The sequence below is a fragment of the Paroedura picta genome, chromosome 3, assembly GCF_049243985.1.
Source record: "Paroedura picta isolate Pp20150507F chromosome 3, Ppicta_v3.0, whole genome shotgun sequence".
Taxonomy (NCBI): domain Eukaryota; kingdom Metazoa; phylum Chordata; class Lepidosauria; order Squamata; family Gekkonidae; genus Paroedura; species Paroedura picta.
The window spans coordinates 172672304-172696834 of record NC_135371.1 but is presented as its reverse complement, the minus strand read 5'-3'; the positions used below and the strand labels follow the sequence as shown (position 1 = coordinate 172696834).

Here is a 24531-nt window from a genome sequence, read left to right as displayed (position 1 = left end):
CCACCTGGGTCCGTGTCAGAGCCACGGTCCTGAGACTCCCATGTCCAGCTTTCTGTGTTCTAACATGCTTTCTGGTTGCAGCCCTTCCCTTCCCTCCCCTGTCCCTCCTTTCCCTCTTCCTCAAACTGCCTTACCGGAGTGGGAGGGAAAGAGGGAAAGCCTTGCAAGTCTCTTTCCCCCCCCTTTAGACCGTCCAGTCGGGTTGTGGGGGGGGGGTCTTGCCTTAAGAGTTAACATTCTTTGGTCTCAGATGTGCCCAGGCCTGGTGGAGCATGATGGGAGATGACCCATGGCATGTGCCGTGTCAAAGTCGCTGGCTTCGTGGATGAAAAAGCAATCCCGGTTGCCCCTGAGCAGCTGGGAAGGCGGCCTGAGACCCCTGCCTCCTGACCCCTCTCCAGCATCCAGCCCTCCCTCTTATTGCAAAATTCTGGTGTGTCGTCCCCCCCCCCAAAGAGGGAAGGAAGATTCTCTAGCGCCCCCACCCTCTCTTTCTTCTTCTAACCCAGGGGTAGTCAAACGGCGGCCCTCCAGATGTCCATGAACTACAATTCCCAGGAGCCCCTGCCAGCGAATGCTGGCAGGGGGCTCCTGGGAATTGTAGTCCATGGACATCTGGAGGGCCGCCGTTTGACTACCCCTGTTCTAACCCAATAACCACACACCCACGCACACCACCCCTGTGTCAGAGATGCAGATAGAGCCCACAGATCCCGGACCCCCAGAATATCGGCTAACACCCCCCCCGATTTTTCCCCTCCCCACATATCAGGGAGGGAAAGGGGTTCCACGGTGGGGGCGGGGCATGGCTTCCCGGCAGGCTTAACCCTCAACTGTTTGTCCCCTGACCACGGCCCGTCATTGCCTGACCACTAAATCCATTTTGCTCTTTCAAGGTGGGCGGTACGCCAAAGCCGCCCGATTTAACAGCTCTCCGTAACTCCCTGCCAAGCAGAAGCCTCTTCCGAGAACCATAATAACCGGGGAGGAGAGGAGGGGTGGGGGAGCGGAGTGCTTCCTTGAGGTTCGGAGCACGTTGTCCGAGGATCCTGCTGGCCTCGAAACGGAGAACCTTGTGCTTCCGGCTGCTCATCCCATTTGCACCAGCAGGAGAGTTCCAACTGGATCACGGCGGGCAAACCTGCCTTTCCTCCTCCATTTATTGTATTTTATCCCGTTTCATAGACCTGCCCCTGTTGGGCCTGCCATCTTGGGGGCCATCTTGGGGTGGTTCAGACTCCCTCCAGCTAGAACCTTCCCCCAATCCCATCGGCCTTTAAGTTCTTATCCAGTCTTCCCTACGACGCAGTGAGGTGCAGTTCTCCATTAGCTCAAGAGGCCGCCTCGTCGAGAGCCGTTCCGGGGAGTCTGCATCTATTTGGGGATTCTTGCCTCTCCAGTCTCAGTTTCCTGGGTGTCCCCACCGGTCTAACTAGGCCTTCCCTGCTTAGCTTCCCAAATCTTAACCGGAGTGACCACCCAGGTCACGGCAAGAGACAAGCGGAGGTAGTTTAGCATTGTCTACCTCTGCTTAGTGACCGTGGACTTTCTTGGCCAGATTTAATAACCCCGGCTGATCCTGCTTAGTTTCCAAAATCTGACAAGATTTGGTTCAGGGCAGATGCCGGTTACGGAATAGAAATCCTTTTTGTCCGGCATAGTGCAGGGGGTTGGACTAGATGACCCAGGAGGTCCCTTCCAGCTCTATGATTCTAGGATTCTACATGTTGCATGTTCTATTTGAGAAGATCAATCCCAGTCCAGAATGGTGTAATTTGATTCCAGTGACCCACAGTTGTACTGCAGCCAAGTTCTTTGTGGCACCCATGGTTTCTTGGGTGATGTGCGGCTTTATTTAATGTATTTACACCCTGCTTTTCTTTCCGAAAAGAACACACAAGACAATTGCCACATACCAGGTCCTGGACGTGTGTTGATCATAGCCCGAAAGCATAGATGTGCAACCCAAAAAAGGAGGGGGGGGGGGAGGTAACCAAAAAGCTGAGACAAAATCAACGAAACGAATATATAGCTGAGCATCTTTAAATGTATCATGAAATACTTTATTTTGTACGTGCTGAGTATGCATACAAAACAATAGGTTCTTTTGGGATCCAGGGTGAAAGAGAAGGTTTCTGACCTCCCCGCAAGAATGTCCTCAGATTCCTCGTTTTGCTTTTTTCCGTGGGAAATGTGTGAAAAGTATTGACTTCGGAAGAAGAAGGGTTGGTTCTTATATGCTGCTTTTCCCTACCCGAAGGAGGCTCAAAGCGGCTTACAATCGCCTTCCCTTTCCTCTCCCCACAACAGACACCCTGTGAGGTAGGTGAGGCTGAGAGAGCCCTGATATTCCTGCTCGGTCAGAACAGTTTTATCAGTGCCGTGGCGAGCCCAAGGTCACCCAGCTGGCTGCATGTGGGGGAGCGCAGAATCGAACCCGGCATGCCAGATTAGAAGTCCGCACTCCTAACCACTACACCAAACTGGCCGAGGGAGAAGGCACACATGGAAACACAATGCTGAAAAAAGGGAGAGAGAGGGGGGAATACCCAACCGAAATAATAGTTCAAGAGCACAATGAATATCCACAGCACTAAAAGCAGCAGCAGCAGAGAAAAAAAGCTGATTTTTATACCCCGCTTTTCACTACCTAAAGGAGTCTCAAAGCAGTTTACAATCACCTTCCCTTCCTCTCCCCACAACAGACACCCTGTGAGGTGGGTGAGGCTGAGAGAGCCCTGATATCACTGAAGAAGAAGAGTTGGTTCTTATATGCCGCTTTTCTCTACCCAAAGGAGTCTCAAAATGGCTTCCAATCGCCTTCCCTTCCTCTCCCCACAGCAGACACCCTGTGAGGGAGGTGGGGCTGAGAGAGCTCTGACAGAACTGCTCTGTGAGAAAAAGCATTATCGGTGCTGTAACGAGCCCAAGGTCACCCAGCTGGCTGCACGTGGAGGAGCGGGGAATCAAGCCCGACTCACCAGATTAGAAGCCGCCGCTCTGAACCACGACACTAAGCTGGCTCGTACACCACCAAGAGTCCAGGATCAACTTAAGGTCTAACAAGATTTGTGGCAGTGGGGGAGGTCGTCCCCTATTCCTGGTTTTGTTTAGCTTTAATGTGCCCCTGGTCAGGAGAAGCAAAACCAGAAAGTTTGAGCGAGGAAAGAAACAGCCAAAATTATTATGATGCGATACATGAAAAAAATCATCGGGGGTGGGGTTTGTTTGTTTGTTTGTTGTGCTCTTTTTTCTAACCCTACTGTTGGGGATACTGTTGGGGTGGGCTCAGGCAGCCCCCTGTCCCCGGTCAGTCCCCGATTCGTCTTCTGAACGAGTCTCATATCCTCGTCTAACTCTCTGGTGTCGGGTCACACAGCCTAGCTGTCGTGTCCGAAAGCTGGGAAGAAACCAGCGCGTTCCATAGATTTGCATGGCTGTCAAAGTATATATAGCGAACTGCATGTTAAAAAACTTCGCCCCCTCGCCCGACGTCCTGCCATTCCTCCAGAGCTGGTGACGCCGAATTCTCCACGAAATTTCGTTTTATATTTCAGTATCCTTTCCCTTCCCCCCCTGGAGTTATAATTTTGGTCTTTGTGATATATCATAACAAACAACAATCCCCGAGAAGGATGGTTCACAATTCGCTCATTCTGTCCCACTGGACTTCTCCCCAATGATTTTGGTATTGGGGGGCCACTGGTTCGAATCCCGTAAAGTGTTTATAAAGGGGAGCCCTTCGGGGATGTCCAGTTGCCTCGATCTCCTGCTGGTGCAACTTACTCTATCCATCGACGAGTGGTCAGTGTGGTGCCCGTGACCCCCCAGCTGGCCTCCGGCACGTAACGCTTTCTAATCCGCGGCGCCAGGCCAGAACCCCAGCATGGCCAATTCCGGCTGGCACGTGCTGTTCCGCTGCAGCCCCCCCCCCCCCCGTTGCCGCTGCCATCCAAATGTTCTATCTCATTTTCTCTCCTGCAGATGGAGGTAGTTAGCACCTTCAAGAGAAGCGGCTCCTTTCAGGGGGCCGTACGACGACGCTCTTCCGTCCTCAGCCAACTACACGATGTAACCAATATTTCTACCCCCACTCACGTAATTCTCTCCGCCGCAAATGCCAGCGCCGGTGCCGGGAGTGAGTCTTGATTTCCTCTTACTGCTTGTGATTTAAAACGGAACCAAACAAAACCAAGAGAAAAAAAAAAGATATATATATACTCCCTTCTCCTGTTTTTGCCCTCCTTCGATACCCCCCTTCCCTTCTCTTCTGTCCGCCCGAACCTCACGCTCCCCTCTCCCTTCCTCCCTCCCTCCCTCCCGGTCCATTCCCTCCCGGTCGGTCCCTTCCTCCCGGTCCCTCCCTCCCGGTCCCTCCCTCCCGGTCCCTCCCTCCCTCCCGGTCCCTCCCTCCCGGTCCCTCCCTCCCTCCCGGTCCCTCCCTCCCTCCCTTCCTCCCGGTCCCTCCCTCCCGGTCCCTCCCTCCCTTCCTCCCGGTCCCTCCCTCCCGGTCCCTCCCTCCCTCCCGGTCCCTCCCTCCCTTCCTCCCGGTCCCTCCCTTCCTCCCGGTCCCTCGTTGCCAAAGTCACGGTTGCAATATGATTTCTTTCAGTTTTTTTTTTCTCTCCGTCCGGTCTCAGTCACGCCGGACGTGCAACTTCTATAAAGCCATAGAGCCAACCTGCGCTTTGCCCCTTCCTTTTTTTAGCCACTCGCACCTCTTCTCTCCTTGGTTTGCTCGCCTCTTTCACCTTCTCTGTCCGTGGCTGCCGGTTCCGAGTGGACTACAGTCCGGTCCCCAGCTGGCGGGGAGCGGGGAGGGGGGGCCTGTGCGTTTCAGTCCGAGGCACTGAAGCGACGGGGCAGTGTCGCCAGCTGGGGATCCAGCCTCCTTTCGACAGCCTAGCCGCACATCTCAATGGTGGTTGGTGTTTATTGTGGTGTTTTGGTGTGTGTCGCTCACTGTTGCATGGCAGCGATCAGCGGGAGCGGGAGCGGGGGGGGGGCTCGGAGGAAGTTTCCGGAACGGCCAGGAAGTCGCCCAACAGGACCGGACTAAATATGTCTGCGCTCAATCCTGAGTCATCCTCTGCATGCCCGTGATAAGGGTCAACGTTCATTGGGTCTGGATTCAATGTACGATGACTGATTCATGCCGGCGGGCGTAGGCTCTGTACAGCCTCCAGGGAAATGAACGGAAGGAAGGAATCAGGGGTTTTCCATGGTCTTCCGCACATGTTGGATAGTGCGCTTCCAATGCACTTTACAAGTAGATCGTGCTATTTTGCACAGGTAAAGCTAACTGCAAAGGCACATTGAAAGTGCATTATCCAATATTATCCAGATTTCACATTTAAACCAGTGTGGAAACCGGTTTACGTTTGCGTACTTGAGTGTCCTGAAAGGGCCCCAGGTGGAAGTATTGTGAAGGCCTGCTAGGCAGCCGTTGTAAAGCGGCACCTCTGGACATCTCTACAGTACAAATGAAAGCGGTTTTCATGGCTGATCCCTTTTCTCCGGATGACGGGTAGTGAAATGCAGAATCGGATGACGGGTAGTGAAGGGAGCTGGCGACCTTCAGCGGAACATTTCCCAGCCTCTTCTCCAAATCATGTTTTCAAGGATACTTTAGGAGAAGGGGAGAAAACAAATGTTAGTTCATAGCACAGAGATATTCTCGTTCCTCAGTTAGCACAGACCGCGAAATGGGACCGAAAACTGGTTCAAATCTGCAGGGTGGGCCGCAGATACGGAGAGGGGCAGGAGATGGCCGAAAAGACTGTGGATCATTTAAGTTAAAAGGATGAGTCTGGGGGGAAAGGTTCGGGGCCAAACAGAGGAAGGGGCTTCTACATCACAGGGAAGAAAGAGCTTTTCACTTGGCTCAGAAACGGGAGGCCCGGGAAAGCCTCTCGAAAGCACCCACAGAGAAATCAAGGACCAGACCCCTCTATTATCACGAAAAGGAAGTGGCCCCTCCCCGCCCAGTCCAGGGCCTTTACCCACCCCAGACCCTTCCTGTGCCTCACCCACCCACCCTCTTCCGAAACCATGCCAACTCTTTCTCGGAAGCAAACCAGCAAAACCCCGCCCGACCCCAAACCCTCTTTATTTTCCGTTATTCGCCACGACAGCAAAAGAACCCCAAGAGGTAAGCCGTCCATTCAACCCTGCTCTCCAACCCCCCAGCTAGTTCCCAGGTCTTCTGGACCACCCGGATTGTGTGGAATATTGTGTTATTTTTTTGGCGGGGTGTGTGTGTGTGTGTGTTTCAAATCAAAGCCATGCTGGTGGTCATGCCGGCGTTGCAACGTGGTGTCGTGGATCCATGGTGCCTTTTGGTATGACGAGCACTGTCGCTTTTCAATGGGGGCACGCCTACAATGTAAACCTTCGAGTATGGCCTGGAACCTTTGCTACAATTTTAGCCATTGTGTTTCTCTCTCTCTCTCTCTCTCTCTCCTTCTCTTTCTTTCCTTCTCTTTTAAATGCTGCCTTGATATTAAACTCTCTTCCTCCTTTCCAGCAAGCTGGGGCTGCTCTTTGAGAAACCGAAATCCATTAATAGCTTTTTTGATCTTTCCCCTCTCGGAAACACTGTGTCTTTGGTTTGTTCGTTTCCTTTTGTTTTGATGACGATTCTATTTCCTTTCCTTTCCTCTTTTTTTTTTTTTTTTTTTAGGAACTCTATTGTGGATGTCCAATGGGTTTCTTCGCCCTAAATGGTTCCCAGAGGGAGGGTTGTCATTTCAGGCTCACAGAACAAACAGGAGCGGCCCAAAACATTTTTAGGGCGCGAGGCAGAAAGTCCCAAGTTCAATCCCGGGCATCTCCTGTTAAGAGGACCAGGCAGGAGGGGATGGGAAAGACCTTGACCTGAGACCCTGGCTCAGGGGCAGAGCCTCTGCTTGGCAGGCAGGAGGTCCCAGGTTCAATCCCCGGCATCTCCAGCTAAAAGGACCAGGCAGGAGGGGATGGGAAAGACCTTGGCCTGAGACCCTGGCTCAGTGGCAGAGCCTCTGCTTGGCAGGCAGAAGGTCCCAGGTTCAATCCCCAGAATCTCCAGTTAGAAGGACCAGGCAGGAGGGGATGGGAAAGACCTTGACCTGAGACCCTGGCTCAGTGGCAGAGCCTCTGCTTGGCAGGCAGAAGGTCCCAGGTTCAACCCCCAGTATCTCTAGTTAACAGGACCTTGAGTAAATCTGTTAGCCTTAAAGGTGCTATTGGACTCCAATCTTGTCATGCTAATTCAGACCAACACGGCGACCCTCTTGAAATTAACAATTAAAATAGCTGCAAAATGGCTTCTCATTGAAAAGTCAACATTTAGCCGTCTAAAATCCAGAATACGTGCCAGGGACAGCATTGCCTGACAAACTTCTGCTTGTGGCTCCTCATAAGAGAGAAGTGAAGATTTCTTATTTGTGACAGTGATAGTAACTGTGGAACAAAGAGTGGAAGCTAATTGGGGACAAATTAATATGGAGTATCCGAGTGTGATTGATAGGAGTTCTGCCAGGGGGGAATTGGTAGCACAGTTTTTCTTCTTATACAGAAATGAAAGCTAAACATAACAAGAACATTTTTATTCAAGGCAGAGAATACCGCTAAAGGATTCCTTCAACACATAACAACGGCACCACTGATCCAGTGTGGTGTCATGGTTACGAGCGGCAGCTTCTAATCTGGCGAGCCGGGTTTTATTTCCCGCTCCCCTGCATGCAGCCGGCTGACCGACCGTGGGCTAGTCACAGCCCTGATAGTGCTGTTCTGACCGAGCAGTCCTGTCAGTGCTCTCTCAAGCCTCATCTACCCCACAGGGTGTCTGTGGTGGGGGGAGGAAAGGGAAGGCGACTGTAAGCCGCTTTGAGACTCCTTTGGGTAGAGAAAAGCAGCATAGAAGAAGAAGAAAAAGAGTTGGTTCTTAGATGCCGCTTTTCTCTACCTGAAAGAGTCTCAAAGCGGCTTACAGTCGCCTTCCCTTTCCTCTCCCCACAACAGACACCCTGTGAGGGAGGGGAGGCTGAGAGAGACCTGATATCACTGAAGAAGAAGAAGAGTTGGTTCTTATATGCCTCTTTTCTCTACCTGAAAGAGTCTCAAAGCGGCTTCCATTCGCCTTCCCTTTCCTCTCCCCACAACAGACACCCTGTGAGGTGGGTGAGGCTCAGAGAGCCCTGATATCACTGCTCCGTCAAAACAGCTTTATCAGCGCCCTGGTGAGCCCAAGGTCACCCATTTTGTTCCATGTGAGTCATCAAGGATCATTTGGGAAGCCAGCCATAGGAACCCGTAGGACACACGAGGGAACACAAAGGGGGAAATCCTAGGAGATGGATGACTGATTTATTAAACAAAGCCCCCCTGCATTTTGCTGTGCAGGCTACATCAGGAGGAGTGGATTAAAAACGTAATTTTATATTTAATATATGGATAATAGAAAGACAGCCCCCCCCTTAATAAAGGTTATTTCAAAGTTATTAAAATTTAAAAGGTGGGTATCAAAATGTGAGGTAGAATGTGAGATAAATAAGATAAATAATAAGATAAATAATGAAACAATACAATCAAAATCAAAGGCATAAAGTAAATATTGAGCAGACTGTGGTGGATCTGCCCACCACAATTGGATACTTTTTGCAGTGGAGATTGAAGCAGCATTAGTGGAACAAGTTCAGAAGTAGGCATGCACGCTTCGGACCGCTCCGGTCGAAAAATCGCCAAAGCAGGACTGCTTCGGGGACAAATCGACCGAATACGGTCCGAGGAATAAAATCCTCGGAGAGAAAGAGCCCCACCCTGGCTCACTCCCTGCCTGGGCCGCTGCCACCACCATTCCCTCTCCCCGGAGATTTGATTGGCAGTACAGATTTTTAAAATGTTGCTTTGGCAGCAGCACAAAGCTCTGCACTGACTAAAGAGAAGCCGTGGCAGCCATTTTGCGGCTGGCTCCGCCTCCTGCGGCAGCCATTCTGTGGCGGCACCCACCACGCCGGGTCAGAATCCCCAAAGGGTCTGCATGCTCAGAAAGGTTGGGTGTCCCTAACATGGGTCCTCACGAGGGCTGCCAGGCCTGTTGCTATTGGAAATCCCAAAATCTCATCTGCACCGCAGCATCATGTTCAAGGAAAACCATAGAGTTGCTGGGGACTCAATGGTAAAACCATAGAGTTCCTGGTGATTCCTAGAGCTACCTGCCCTTACTTCCAGGTTGTGATGTCAAGGCATATTTGACTCCCACGCACACGGCCAAGCGACTCCCAAAGCTCCTGCAGGTCGCTGGAGATGACCTGGAACCTCTGCTCCTGAACCAGATCAGACGATACTTCTGACTGATTCTTTAGGGTCCAGAGGGGCATGTGCATAGCGGTGGCGTCCCCGAATCCGTGTCAATTGTGAACACGGCAACCCGGCTCCAGGAGCGGACTGGGAAGCGGGAACATCCCTGGAAGAACCGTTCCCCATGAAGGGTCTGAGCCACATGACCCCCGAGGCCCAGCCAGAGGTGGCGGGCCTTGGCTCAGCTTGCTTCTATTCCCGGTGGGCTACTAAGGCAGTGGCCCAATAGGAAATTTCCCCGTGAAGTTCAGCAGTAGCCACTCCCTGGTGCTGGTGGGGAGTCAGAAATTAGAAGTAAGGTAAAGGTAAAGGTATCCCCTGTGCAAGCACCAAGTCATGTCTGACCCTCCAGCGTTTTCATGGCAGACTCAATACGGGGTGGTTTGCCAGTGCCTTCCCCAGTCATTACCGTTTACCCCCCAGCAGCAAGCTGGGTACTTATTTTACCGACCTCGGAAGGATGGAAGGCTGAGTCGACCTTGAGCCGGCTGCTGGGATTGAACTCCCAGCCTCATGGGCAAAGCTTTCAGACGGCTGCCTTACCACTCTGCACCACAAGAGGCTCGAAATTAGAAGTAGACCAGAGTAACTGATTCATTCCATATTATCTGGGGATGATCTGCTGCAGATACCGGAGCAAGGGGAGCCTCCAGACCCCTCCCCCCCAAGTAGGCTCTCTTCTTTAAGACATGACACAATCCACGGAGAGGGATTTTTCAAAGGGCACCGTTGGCCGCCTCTCTTGAGCCCGACGCCTGCCCCCCTCCCCAGGCAGCTCACCAGACTCGTTCGAGAACTTCCTGTCCCCGCTGGAGCCTGAAATGAATCCCGTCTTAGCTCTTTGCCCCACGCCTCTGTTCCATCCCAGCTTTGCCTCCCTATTCTCTTCCCTTTGCAGCTGCCAAGAGATCGTGGACGGAAGCACCTGAGCCTCAGCCGGACACCCCTTCCAGTGTTTCCTTTCTTAAAAACCAAACAGAATAACCCTAACAATAAGCAAGCCCTGAGCGCTCCCCCCCCCTCTCGCCTTCCTTCCTTATCTCCTGCTCACCTTCCACTCTTCACCCCATCACGGCCGCTTTCCACTTCCTCACGGGGACTCTGACATCACACGCCAGGCGCGGGAGGCCGTGGGAGGCTCTGGTCCCCGAACGAACGAAGCCGAACCAGGAACGAAAATTCAGGCATCAGGCTTCGCAGAATTTCAGAATCTCCCAGAATCCCTCTCTCCAGGCCAAGGCTGAGACATTCCTCAGTGGCTGCTACCGTGAGGGGCATGTAGGGTTGCCAGCCTCCAGGGGAGGCCTGGAGATCTCCGAGTGCTCTCCGGGTAATTGAGAGCAGGAGGGGAATGACGGCTTTGGAGAGGGGGCTGTGTGGCATTCGACCCCACTGAGGTCCCCCAAACCCTGCCCCCCCCCAAAACAAATGTCAAGGTATTTCACAGGAGGGTTGCCAACTCCTGGCTGGGAAACTCTTGGAGATTTGGCGATGGGATCTGGGGGGGGGGGGGGACAGGGACCACAGTGGGCTCCAAGGCCACGGAGTCCCTGCCCCCCTCCAAAGCAGCCATTTTCTCAAGGGGAATCTGAGCCCAGTTGTATGGAGAAGAGCTGTAATTTGGGGTGGGGGGGATCCCCAGGTCCCACCTGGAGGTTGGCATCCCAACCTCTAGGAGTGGCTTCTGTCTCCTCTGGAAATGTTGCTAAGGGCAGGCTGGGAGACGCAGAGGGTCGGTTCAGTTTGAGGTTTCTTGCCCGTAGGACTGAATGAAATTTATGGGAATAAAATTAAAGGAGGGTACAACTAAAAACCGTCCCTGCAGATAAAGCCCGGTGGGTATTATGCACACAGATACCTGTTCGTGTCTAAAACAAAAGTGAGGGAAAAGCGCTTTGTTCCATTTTGTGCTCCAGATGCAGAAATGATGCAGGATGGGGAGGGGGGGGCGAAAACCTGCCCCCCTTCCTGAGCAGCACTCTGTGGCTTTTGGGCCTTTATCCTAGCCTGAATCACTTCCCTGGAAAAGCGAGAAGAAGGCAGAAAGCTACAGACCACCTGGCCAGGCAGGGCAGATTGGAGGATTTGGTTCCCCTGGGCAGTGGACCTGATGTGCATTCCCCCCCCCCACATCCTTCTTGCCCCTCCCCTGCCACTTTACACAAGTGACAGGGAAGCGTGTCTCCTGTGGGTGCCCACTCCATGGTTAGGGTCAGGGATGCCAGCCTCCAGGTGGGGCCTGGGGATCCCCCGGAATTCCAGCTCCTCTCCAGACTGCAGAGCTCAGTTCCCCTGGAGAAAAGGGCTGCTTGGGAGGGGGGACCCTGTGGCCTTGGACCCCACTGAGGGTCAGGGATGCCAGCCTCCAGGTGGGGCCTGGGGATCCCCTGGAATTCCAGCTCCTCTCCAGACTGCAGAGATCAGTTCCCCTGGAGGAAAGGGCTGCTTGGGATGGGGGACTCTGTGGCCTTGGACCCCACTGAGGGTCAGGGATGCCAGCCTCCAGGTGGGGCCTGGGGATCCCCTGGGATTCCAGCTCCTCTCCAGACTGCAGAGATCAGTTCCCCTGGAGGAAAGGGCTGCTTGGGAGGGGGGACTCTGGGGCCTTGGACCCCACTGAGGGTCAGGGATGCCAGCCTCCAGGTGGGGCCTGGGGATCCCCTGGAATTCCAGCTCCTCTCCAGACTGCAGAGATCAGTTCCCCTGGAGGAAAGGGCTGCTTGGGAGGGGGGACTCTGTGGCCTTGGACCCCACTGAGGGTCAGGGATGCCAGCCTCCAGGTGGGGCCTGGGGATCCCCTGGAATTCCAGCTCCTCTCCAGACTGCAGAGATCAGTTCCCCTGGAGGAAAGGGCTGCTTGGGAGGGGGGACTCTGTAGTATCTTACCCCACTGAGGTTCAGGGTGGGGCCTGGGGATCCCCTGGAATGACTGTGACTAGTCCGAGGCCACGCAGCTAACTGCAGGTGAAGGAGGAGTGGGGAATCAAACCCGGTTCTCCAGATAAGAGCCCCCCCCCCTCCTTTAGGCAGCAAGGTCCCCTGGCCAGAATTAACACTTCCCCGCCTGCCAGCTCATCTTATTTCTTTTCCGTGTCTCCCCCCACCCGCTTTCGGTCCGGAGGGAAATTTACCAGGCATGGACGGTGTGGCATCATTTGGGCGCCGCATGAACTCATATTCCTCCCCCCCCCCCCCACCCCTCTTCCCTCGTCTCCTCCCCCCAAAACAGCAAGGATGGGCCTCCATACTCGAAAGTTTACTGTATTGTTGCAACCAATGCATGGGTCTTCTCTCCCTCTCCGGAGGCTGTGACCGGAGGTGTCTTCTTCCCCTCGCTCTGTTTGTGGCGGTTTCAGGGGGGGGAGGGGGGGGCTTTTGTGTCCTGAAGTCCCAATTTGGGTCTTCCCAACCCGACTTTCTTGCAGCATGAATGCCGCTTCTCGGGCTACGAAATCCACCCTCCCCCAGCTCTCCTCCCACCTGTGCATCTCAGCTTCTTCCACCTGCGTCTTGTGGTCTCCCTGTGAGGCCTGCGGCTTGCTTTTCCGTATGCGCGGCGCTGCACGCTTCAGCTCCCCCCCCCCCTCTCCCCGCCACCAGAGTCCAGCTTTTCACATTGGGACCATGGCTTGGTTGGAAATGGAAGCAGGATGGCCCCAAGAACTTCCTTGGAGGGGGGGAGAGAGAACCAAGTCGGTTATCTCCGTCGATGTGCACGGATGGGATTTTTAAAGAACCTGGGTTTCGTTTCCTTCCCTTCAGTCGAAAGCCTTTAACAGCTCCGGCCTTTTCTGTAATGTGAAAAAAGCCCGCTCTGCTCATAGGAGTTTCATGAACGCAGCTGTTTCCTTCCCCTTCTTTGGCTGCCAGGGGTGGGTGCTCCCTCCCCTAGGGTTGCCAACCTCCAGATGAGGCCTGATTGTCTCCTGGAATGAGAACTGGTCTTCGGGCTACGAAAATGAGCTCCCCTGGAGAAAATGACTGCTTTGGGGGGCGGGTGCTAGTCTAGGGCATTAAGCCCTGCTTAGCTGCCTTCTCTTTCCAAATTCAACCGTCAATGAGCTTCAACCCCCAAAACAATCTTCCAACCTGGAGCTGGCATAAGAATGTCAGAGAAGCCATGTTGGATCAGCCCAGCCCTCTGTGTCACACCATGGCCAAATCCCAGGGGCCATCAGGAGGTCCACCAGCAGGGCCAGAACTCCAGAAGCCTTCTCACTGTGGCCCCCAAGCACCAAGAAGGCAGATGTAAGTGAAGCCATGTTGGGTCAGGCCAATGGCCCATCCCGTCCAACCCTGTGTCACACAGTGGCCACAACCCAGGGTCCATCAGGAGGTCCACCAGCGGGGCCAGAACTCCAGAAGCCCTCCCGTTGTAGGCCCCCTAAAAACGTGAAGAAGACAGAGCATCCCTGCCCCACACGTAAGAGAAGCCATGTTGATTCCGGCCGATGTGACCAACCTACCTGGCCATTGGTTTATGCCCTCTGGGGACCATCTGGAATTCCAGGGACTCTCAAGGCCCGAGCAAGAGGTTGGCAAGAGCCTTACCTCATAGCCCGGACCTGTTCCATTCATGGATAGAGTCAGAGGGAAGGATCTACTTCAAAAATTGGAAATGGGGCAAGGGGAGGATTGCCAGCCTCAGAGTTGCCTTCCTAGTGCAGGGGGTTGGACTAGATAACCCAGGAGGTCCCTTCCGACTCTATGATTCTAGAATTCTAAGTCCCACCCCTCCCTCCTCAAGCTCCGCCCCCAAATCCTACCCAGACCTGGCAGCCCCATGCATAAGGAACTTCATTTCCCATGCCCTTCAGCAACTGGTTGCAAATGGGCTTTGCCATCCTACCCAGTACAAACCAGTCCCTGAGAGCATCGGAAGTGGATGGAAACAGCCACACATTGCATATCTGAAAAGCACCGAGAGTCATCATCCCAGCAAAGCTCAAAGGACAATCCCTAAGTTCCCTCTGTTATAACCCTCGGGGTTCTTTGACGGAGAACCCAAAGGGATTTAAGCAAAGCGGGTAAATATGGAATTCGCTGCCAGAGGATGCAATGACGGCCACAGAACTAAATAGCTTGAGAAGGAGGATGAGGCCGATTCATGGAGGACGAGTCTATCAAGGGCTACTAGGCATGGAGGGCCACCACCTTCAGGGGCACTAAACCTCTGGATCCCAGGGCCAGAAGGCAACATCAGGGGAAGGCCTCCACCTTTCTGCCCTGTTGCTGGCCCACCAAACTAACTGGTCATCCACAGTGTGAGACAGGAGGCTGGACTAGATGGACCCCTGGTCTGATCCAGCAGGGCTTGTCTGAGGTTCTTATGAAGGCCTTGGCCTCTCTGCCCTGTTCTTGGCCCTCCGGATTGCCAACTGGTTGGCCACTGTGTGGGCTCCCCCCAAAGACTCCAGGTATTTTCAAGCTCAGAACTGGCAATCCGACCTCTGCTCCATACACTAAAGTACTTCTAGGAACCTGGCCCGATATTTCTGCAGTCCATGCATGTCCCTCTGCGTTTCTGGGTTTTCTTCCCACCCTTTCTCAAGCCTCCCTCTCAAGTTGATCTTTCTGCCATCCCCTTTTGATAAGCTGAACTCCGACCTCTGCGTCACCCCACCCCATCCCACCCCACCCCACCAGCATGATGTGGCATGAAGGTATCAGTGCTCTGTATGCATGCGACCTCCTGGGAACTTTTGCCTCGATCCGTCTGTCGTGGACGGAGCATGCAGCCTCGTCCGCATTCGCTCTCCTGTCCATTGCCGACGTTCAGGGCACTGGCTAAGCGGAGCTACAGCAAGAGAAGACGTGTGGCTGCATCCCACTCTTCTCCCTGGTCAAATTCCACCAGAAAGGTTTAGGTGCTAATATTTAGGCTGGGAGCAAGGTGCCGGGGATCTCTACCCATGAAGCATTGCAGGAAGAGGTTGAGATCAGAGTGGCAGCCTTAGTGTGGCCGGTTTGTACAGGTATATATTGCTGTCAAGTAGCAGCTGACTCCAGAGCTCAGTTCCCCTGGAGGAAAGGGCTGCTTGGGAGGGGGGACTCTGTGGCCTTGGACCCCACTGAGGGTCAGGGATGCCAGCCTCCAGGTGGGGCCTGGGGATCCCCTGGAATTCCAGCTCCTCTCCAGACTGCAGAGCTCAGTTCCCCTGGAGGAAAGGGCTGCTTGGGAGGGGGGACTCTGTGGCCTTGGACCCCACTGAGGGACAGGGATGCCAGCCTCCAGGTGGGGCCTGGAGATCCCCTGGAATTCCAGCTCCTCTCCAGACTGCAGAGATCAGTTCCCCTGGAGGAAAGGGCTGCTTGGGAGGGGGACTCTGTGGCCTTGGACCCCACTGAGGGACAGGGATGCCAGCCTCCAGGTGGGGCCTGGAGATCCCCTGGAATTCCAGCTCCTCTCCAGACTGCAGAGATCAGTTCCCCTGGAGGAAAGGGCTGCTTGGGAGGGGGACTCTGTGGCCTTGGACCCCACTGAGGGTCAGGGATGCCAGCCTCCAGGTGGGGCCTGGGGATCCCCTGGAATTCCAGCTCCTCTCCAGACTGCAGAGATCAGTTCCCCTGGAGGAAAGGGCTGCTTGGGAGGGGGACTCTGTGGCCTTGGACCCCACTGAGGGTCAGGGATGCCAGCCTCCAGGTGGGGCCTGGGGATCCCCTGGAATTCCAGCTCCTCTCCAGACTGCAGAGCTCAGTTCCCCTGGAGGAAAGGGCTGCTTGGTAGGGGGGACTCTGTGGCCTTGGACCCCACTGAGGGTCAGGGATGCCAGCCTCCAGGTGGGGCCTGGGGATCCCCTGGAATTCCAGCCCATCTCCCAACAATTCCAGCAAATCTCCAGGGGGCATCCTGATTGGGTGAAACCCAGCTGAATTTAAAATGCCAGCCTAAATTCCTATTAACAGCCCAGAGGCCAATAGCTCTGCTAGACGAATGGGCTAGCAAACAGGAGTCAAGCATGAAGGGTGTGCAGGTTAAAACGAAACAAATCCTCAAAATTCTGCTATAAAAACCCTCCCCCAAACTCAGGATCTTCCTCACAGAGGAAATAAGCATAGAAATGGGGGAGGGTGGAGAACCCCCCATCTGCCATTATCTCCTTTTCTTTAAGCTCATCTCCATTTCCCCAGCATGCCATTCTGCAGAAACAACCTCCCACGTACGATCCACGCCATCTCCGCCCTTCCTTTGCACCGTCCTCCCCTTCTTTCCTGTCCATTGACTGCTCTTCTGACCCCTCGTTCTGGTTTCCTTCGTCAGGGCTCAGAGGGGTCCCTTGAGTCCCCATCCCCATGTCCAGCAGGAATCATTCAGAGTTTCTTGATTAGAGTCAGGCCCGGGGGAATGACGATGCAGTTCTTCTGACTCTGTTCCGCACACGTTGGACAGTGTGCTTCTGCAGCTGGATTTCCCTGTGCAAAAGTGGATATTCTGATGTGTGTGGAAGGATAATGCAGGCAACCCAAAGGAGCGGGGTTCAGGGGCTAGACTGGGGGTCTACCTCTCCATGCAGACTCGCTTCCGAACTAGAGGGGGGCTTGAAGACCACCCCCCACCCACCCCTCGTAGAATCACGGCTGCTCCCCAAGCTACACTTCCTTGGGAGAAGTGGCCACATCCTGCGAATTTCCCAGTTCAGAGATGAGAACCCTAGTCTAGGGATGGCCAAACGGTGGTTCTCCACAGGTCCGTGGACTACAATTCCCATGAGGCCCTGCCAGCCAGGCAGGGCCTCATGGGATTTGTAGTCCATGGACCTGTGGAGAACCACCGTTTGGCCACCCTTGCCCTAGTAGATGTTTGAGCCTTTGGGTTAAGCATGCCATAGCCAATCTGGGAGGGTTACCAATCTCCAGGCTGTCCCTGGAGATCTCCTGCTATGATGATCTCCAGGTGACCAGGCTCAGCGCCCCTACACTTTGGAGGGTAGACTCTGTGGCATTGGCCCCCTGGTGAGGTCTGACCCAGGTATTTCCCAACCCAGAGCAGGGGAAGAATTGGAAACTCTAAAATAGAACAGGGGGAAGAACAAAGAACCTGCTTAGGTATTTCACCAGGCTGAAATTGAACGGTTCTCCCTGCAAGTCTTGGAAAGTGGGTAGGAATGTATCTTAGAGCAGGGGTGGCCAAACTGGGCCTCTCCAGATGTCCACGGACTACAGTTCACATAAGCCCCTGCCAGCATGGACTCATGGGAAATGTAGTCCGCAGTCATCTGGAGAGCCACCATTGGGTCACCCCTGGCTTAGAGGAAGGCAGGCGAGATTTGCAGGGAAGAAATCTGAGAACCAGCCCGGCCACCTCCATTTAAAACCTTGTTAGGTGGACGCCGCAGGTTTACCTTGATTTAATAACCATCCAGCCCAGGGGATTCGGGGATCTCCAGTCCTTGAAGAGAGGACTTAGAGGTCTCTGACACACCACCAGGCAGAGTTTCCCAGCATTCTCTGGGGAGGGGGAGAGCCAGGACAGTCGCAGCAGTATAAAGCCAATGACGAATAAAATCCAGACCTGCCTTCCATCAGGGCTAGGAACCTGACGCACGGGAGAGATACGATCGCCCATTCCACCATGCGGCCTTGCCAGAAGCGTGGGTGGTGGGTCAGGCCTCCGGGCCCTCTCCCAGCCCCTCGGCCCCGAGCGACCCACGGCGGCTTAGCGGTCCCGTCCTCTGCGGTCCGTCGGCCGGACCGTCCCGTCCCGCCACGAGCCGCCCCTCATCCCGCCTCTCTCCCTTCCTCCCGGCCTCCCCTGCAGATCCGCGTAGTGAAAGCGTTCCGTAGCTCCCTCTACGAAGGGCTGGAGAAGCCGGACACGAAGACCTCCATCCATAACTTCATGACGACGCCCGAGTTCTTGATCAACGACTACATCCACAACATCCCCCTCATCGACGACACGGACGTGGAGGAGAGCGAGGCCCCCCCGAGACGGCGCTTCCGGGCCAGCCCCCCGTCCTCCCCCAACAAGAACAACAACGCCATCGACAGCGGCATCTACCTGAGCACGGATGCCGGCAAGTCACCTACCTCCTCGTCCAGCCCGGTGAGCCCATTCCACAGCATGGAAACGTCCCTTTAACACTCCCCTTTGGCCACGCCACCGGCGGAAAGGACTTTTTTTTCGTGCACCACATCAGGGGGGCGTCCACGGGCCTCCCTGGGGGCTCAGGACCAGCCGCGTCGGGAAGGCAAGGCAGCCGGCGAAGGGCAGTGCCCCTGGAAATTTGGTTTCTGGCCCCATCTCGGCAGGGTGGACGCGGACCAGGTTGGCTCCGGCACGGAGACGCGGCAAAAAGTCGAGGGAGAAGAGACTCCGGACGGGGGGCACGGTGTCTTCGGGGTCCCCCGCGAGGGGGTTGGCCTGAGTCCTGGAGGGTGTACAGGAAAAAAAAACCCATTTTCTCTAGTCTGTTCTTCGTTTCTCTTTGGACATGAAACACAGCCACTGAACTCACAGGATACCCCTTTTGGGGGTCGCTTCGGTTTATTTCTGGGGACCTCGTTTCATTTGGGGGTTTGTTTGGGCAGGGGGGGGGGTTGTTTCTTTTTTTTTTTTCTTTGTTTCTTTCCAAAGTATAAAAAAGGAACTATATTTGCACCGGGGAGGGAAAGGGGGGCGGGGATGGGGAAAAAAAGAGGAATAATCTAGACATCTATTATCCTAAATATATATATATGATACCAACTGACAGATGTATTAACGGACCTTCTGACCATAACGCATGCCTGTTATCAAAAAAAAAAAAAAACACCACCCTTTTCTCCTTACCCCCCCCCCTCCCCAATGGGATTTTGGTCTGGGGGTGATTATTTTTCTTTTTTTTTTTCTTTTTAAAGAAAACCATTGCTTGCTGTAGCTTGTATTTATACCATGGTTTGCCGGGGAAATGAATTAATTGGGAAAGAATTAATTCGGTCATTGAGAGATTAAAGAAGAAGAAGAGTTGGTTCTTATATGCCGCTTTTCTCTCCCCGAAGGAGTATCCAAGCGGCTTACATTCGCCTTCCCTTTCCTCTCCCCACAACAGACACCCTGTGAGGGAGGGGAGGCTGAGAGAGCCTGAAATGACTGAAGAAGAGTAGTTAGTTCTTATATGCCACTTTACCCAAAAGAGTCTCAAAGCGGCTTACGTTCGCCTTCCCTTTCCTCTCCCCGATTAAGTTGGCTCTTATTTTAACATTAATACAGACCTTCAACTTTTGAAGGTCGTGATTGTCATCAGTTAGGGGGGGGGGGTCTTATGGTTTATGCCTGGGGAGACGGGGGGGGGGGAGCCCCACTGTTCCTAAATCATCGGCTAATCCGGTTCCTACGTTGCAGCCAAGAAGCCGTCTAGTCTGTACAGAGAGACTCCGGCTGGAAAAACTGCCTTTCATTTCCAAACATTAGGTTTCTAGCCAAACATTAGGTTTCTAGTCCTCAAGACTAGGGAACGTGACTCAAGGCTGTTTCTTCCGGAGGCCAAGATCCAGCCGTCCAGAATACTCCCTTCTGTCGTGTCGACTCTTATTTGGAAAGGCAGATTTCTATTTAGCTGCATCCCCGAGGTTCTTTCTTTCCCCCACGCCTTTTGGGGGAGATTTGTCCCAGTGCCTCTTGGTCAATTTTCTCCAACGTTAATATACCGGCTGGAAACTTAACAGTTCAGCCTAAGAAACGTCCAAAGTCAGGGAAGATACAGGATGTAACTTGGAGGGGAGGGGTGTGTGTGCCAGCAGGGGCTTTGTTCGGGTTGCCAATCTCCAGGTGAGGCCTGGAGACCTTCCAGAACACCTGGTCTCCAGACTACCTTGATCAGTCCCCCCCCCCTCCAAACAGGGCAGTTTTGGAAGGGTGGTCTCTATGGCATTATAGCCCACTGTGGCCCCCACCACCTCAAACCCCACCCTCCCTGGTGGACCCTATACGTGAGTGGGTGCCATGTGTATTTTCCACCTCATCCACCCAAATGGTGTGAGGGGAAGGGGATTTAGAGATTGCAAGACTTTCCGCGTGGCTTTATTGCCAGCCTACAATTTACAGCATTCGGATTGCTTCTCTGGGGGACGGGGGCAGAGGGCAAGAGAAGCAATAGAAGATTTATTTCTAGCCCACCCGTCCTTCAAGGAGCATAGGAATACCTGCACGTGGCTACCCTGGAAGACAGGCTGAGCCAGGGCGAGGATGCCACCAAGGCGGGACGCGGATTTGAACTCGGGACTCTCCCGTCCACTACCTCCCACCTCAAAGCGGCTCTCTTGTAAAGCCCTGCTGTTTGGAGAAGTGGCCATCTGACACTTAGGAGAAAGTCGGGAGGCAGAGAACGGCTGAGTGGGGCGCCTCATGAAAATGCATCCCCCCCCCCAAATTAGCCCTTTCTCCCCTCCCCAAATCACTCCAAACACCACGCAGGAGCAGGTCCCCCTCAGGAAGAGCCTGCAAGACGTTCCCACGGGCCTTCAGCTGTGAGTCAAAAGGAAACGGGATAGGGGAAGGGAAGGCCTCATTCTGTCCGGGAGCGTTGGGTAGCCAAGCAGCAGTGGGGCCAAAGCCTTGGTAGAAGCTGGCCCAAGTCCCAGCCATCAGGCCTGTGCACATCCGTAGGGCACTCAAGATCCTTGGATCCGTCCCACATCCTCAGAAAAGAGCAGAATCTAGTCAGGAGGCAGGACAGGCCATGAGTCGTGGCTAAAGCCGTGGCGAAGGGGTCCCCAGTGTCTTGCAGGGCCACGGGCCTTGTTTCCCGTGGGCAAACCTCTCCGAAAGTACCAGCTGCAGCATTGTCAACAAAAAAAGCCATCCCTTCCTCGGAAGGGCAAACGCCAAACCCATCTGTAAATCTCTTTGTCGCCATCTTTTCTTTCCGAAGGGGGGCGGGGAGGGGGGGGGACACACGACAAAACGGGAGGAGCGGGAGAGGGGAGGAAACGACGGCGGATTCTTTTTTTTTCCTCACCTGAGTGTCGAAAGGAGAAGAAAAAACGATAATAAAATCCAAAATCTAAAAAGCGTTTAATTTTCGAGGAAAGGAACGGGGCCTGAGGAATCTCCCTGCGTCTCTGCCTGGGCTTATTTTCATTCGATATTGTAGATAACTATTGATAGAAACAGAATATTATATATATATTTAAAAAAAAAGACATTAAAAAAAAAAAGGAAAGGAGGGACAGGTCACCTTGCTGCTGTATAAACCCGCCAGTCGTTTTTCCCAGTGAGTCCTGCTATAATTTCACACGATGATTTTGGGGAAGGAGAGGGCATTCCTGCAAAGGGGTTGGGGGGGGAAAGAGTCTCTGCTTCTTGGGGATATTTTTTTCTAGACCATATTTAAAAAAAACGGTAGAGGATGAAGGCTTTTTTAAAAAAATAATAAATACGTTTGAAAAGCAATTGTACATTTGTCCCGACGGAAGGAACCGCGTCCCCTGCCCCCGATCACAAAAGGCACCCAGACCTGGAAAAAAAATGGTTTTACATGGAATTAGTTTCTTTTTTTAAAAAGAAGAGACTGTCTATCATCAAAGCCGAATTCAGTGGGAGAAGAAAAGGGTACAAGCCAAAGTTAGGGACCGGTTAGGGACCGTTGCTAAAATGCACGGCGTTTCTTTCCTGACCAATCCCGAAAATCTGATGTCAACAGATCTTGGGAAGTTAAGCTGGCTAGTAGGCAGGTGGAGGACCTGCAAGGAATAGCAGGGCTGCCGGGTTAGTCTGTCACAGTGGAAAAGAGCAAGGAGTCCAGGAATAGCTCTGAGACTAACCGAATGCAGCAGGGAAGTCGCTTTTGCAAACAGTGGCTCACTTCTCCGGATATCACGATGGGCAGTCGTGTTAGTCTTTCTGGAGCAGGAGAAAAGAGCCGCAGTCACGGCTCACGTCTTAAGGTAGAAAAGGGCCAGAGTCCAGAAGCACCTGAAAGACTAACAGAATTTGTGGCTGGAGAGGAACTTCCATGAGTCGTGGCTCACGTCTTCAGGTATCTAGATGAGTAGCCGAGTGAGTCTGTCTGTAGCAGGAGAAAAGAGCAGGAGTCCCTGCACATTTCTTCCGGTAGAAAAGAGCAACAGTCCAGCAGCATCTAAAAGACTAACAAGATTTGTGGCAGGGGGAGGAGCTTTGGTGAGTCACGGCTCACGTCTTCAGGTAGCAAGATGGGTGGCTGCGTTAGTCTGTCTGTAGCAGGAGAAAAGAGCCAGAGTTCAGGAACACAAGAAAGACAAGCACAACTAGCGGAAGGGGAGGAGCTTTGGTGAGTCACAGCTCACTTCTACACAAAAACTCGAGAAGAGTCGCCGCGTTAGTCTGTCCGTAGCAGTAAGGAAAAGAGCAAAACTCCAGGAGCACCTTAAAAGACTAACACAATTTGTGGCAGGGGAGGAGCTTTCGGGAGGCACGCTCACGTCTTCAGATAGCTGCGCGAGTCTATCTGTCACGAAAGAAAACAGCTGGAGTCCAAGGAGTATCTTAAAGACTAACAAAATTTGTTCGGGTGGTTCTTTAAGACCAACCAAGTTTTATTCAAGATACCGACTTCTGTGTTCAAACACTCACGTACTGAATAAAACTTGTGCGTTTGCATGAAAGCTCATACCTTGAGTCAAACTTTGTTGGTCTTAAGGGACTCTAAATTTGTTCTGCTGCTTCAGACCAACATGGCGACCGGCCTGAATAAAACTTTTGTGGGTCTTACAAGTTGCCTCTGGACAAAATCTATGTCGGGCGAGGCGCTTTTGTGGGTCGCTGCTCACTTCTTCAGAGACCAAGGGGTTGTGACGTGGAGGTGGAAGACGGTAAATCACCCCTGAACGTCTCTTGCCTATGAGGTCGACATGAGTACACTGTGAGTTGCCGCCCACCCCCCAAATCTATGTAATGTGTGACACTTTGTAGATTCTTTTAGACTGATGAATTGTGAAAAGGGGCACACTGAAGCTGAACTAGACTCTTCAATCCTGGAGTGGGAAGGGGCCATGCAGGCCATCTAGTCCCACCCCCTGCTCAGTGCAGGCTCAGCCTCAAGCAGCCAGAATAAGGATCTGTCCAGCTGCTGCTTGAAGATGGCCAATGAGGGGGAGCTCCCCACCTCCTTAGGCAGCCCCTTCCACTGCTGAACTACCCTAACTGTGAATTTTATTTTCCTGACATCTAGCCAGTACCATTCTCCACATAGTTTAAAACTAGGACTGCAGATCCTGTCCTCTGCTGTCCACAGGAACCTTTCCCTGCCTTCTTCCAAGTGACAACCTTCGAGATACTTCAAGAGAGCCATCCTGTTCCCTTCCAGCCTCCTCTTCTCCAGGCTGAACGTTCCCAGGTCCCTCAGCCTTTCCTCCCAGGGCTTGGTCCCCAGGCTCCGGATCATCCTTGACGCTCTCAGTTGTGTTCATCTGCATGCACAAGTGCCATCCACCAGAATGCGCTCTGGATGCACCATGGGAAACGTGCCGTCCGGTGCGGAGAGCAAGGATTTGGGGCTGAAGAGAAGCAGGCAGGCCTGGTGACAGCAGAGGCAGAACTACACTAATGCTCGGTTCTCCTGCGTTTCCCACTCACTAGCCGGGTCAAAGCACCCGGAAGGCTGTTTGCGCAAATGCCTGGCAGACAGGAAAAAAGGCTCTCACGGGCTACCGGCTTGGCTCACAGGCCACTTACCAGAAAAGGCCACCCATGACCGGCCTGGTTGGTAAGGGAATCTTGTAGGGCTGCTTCTTCCAGCCCACGATCTGCCGGTGGTAGGACCTGATCAAGCACGCTGGCAGAGGATTCCCCACGGCAGGGGTAGTCAACCTGTGGTCCTCCAGATGTCCATGGACTACAATTCCCATGAGCCCCTGCCAGCTTTTGCTGGCAGGGGCTCATGGGAATTGTAGTCCATGGACATCTGGAGGACCACAGGTTGACTACCCCTGCCCCAAGGGATGGGGGTCAGAGGGACCAATGTGGAAGTGGATCTCAGAATCTGCTTTTCTCCACAGTGGGGACCTAAAGAAGCTTGCAACACGTCCACAATCATCCTAACCAACTCCCCTGCAAGGTAGGTTAGGCAGGCTGACCAAATGAGGGTCACCGGGGGAGCTTCCAAGATCTGACCCAAAAGGTCCTTCGATTCTAGCCCAGTTGCCCTTCTCCCAATGCTTATCAAACAAATGTTCAGGGAAGCTCACACTTAGAACCACAGAATTGGGTTATTCCCCTCAGGTCTGCCCCCA

General features: G+C 53.5%; 1 protein-coding gene across 7 annotated transcripts in view; it reads left to right on the top strand.

The window, feature by feature from the left end:
- The window catches only part of ATP2B3 (ATPase plasma membrane Ca2+ transporting 3), a 112681-nt gene extending 90969 nt beyond the window's left edge, over positions 1 to 21712 (top strand). For 4 of the 7 annotated variants that reach the window (XM_077329664.1, XM_077329665.1, XM_077329666.1 and 1 more), the window contains one exon: positions 18098 to 21712. In XM_077329664.1, the coding sequence (XP_077185779.1) occupies positions 18098 to 18421 (324 nt within the window). In that variant the 3' untranslated portion in view covers positions 18422 to 21712. Of the gene's footprint in view, positions 1 to 3984; positions 4139 to 18097 lie in introns of all 7 variants that reach the window. The other 3 variants (XM_077329668.1, XM_077329667.1, XM_077329669.1) reach the window with 2 other exon arrangements.
- The last annotated feature ends 2819 nt before the right edge of the window (positions 21713 to 24531 follow it).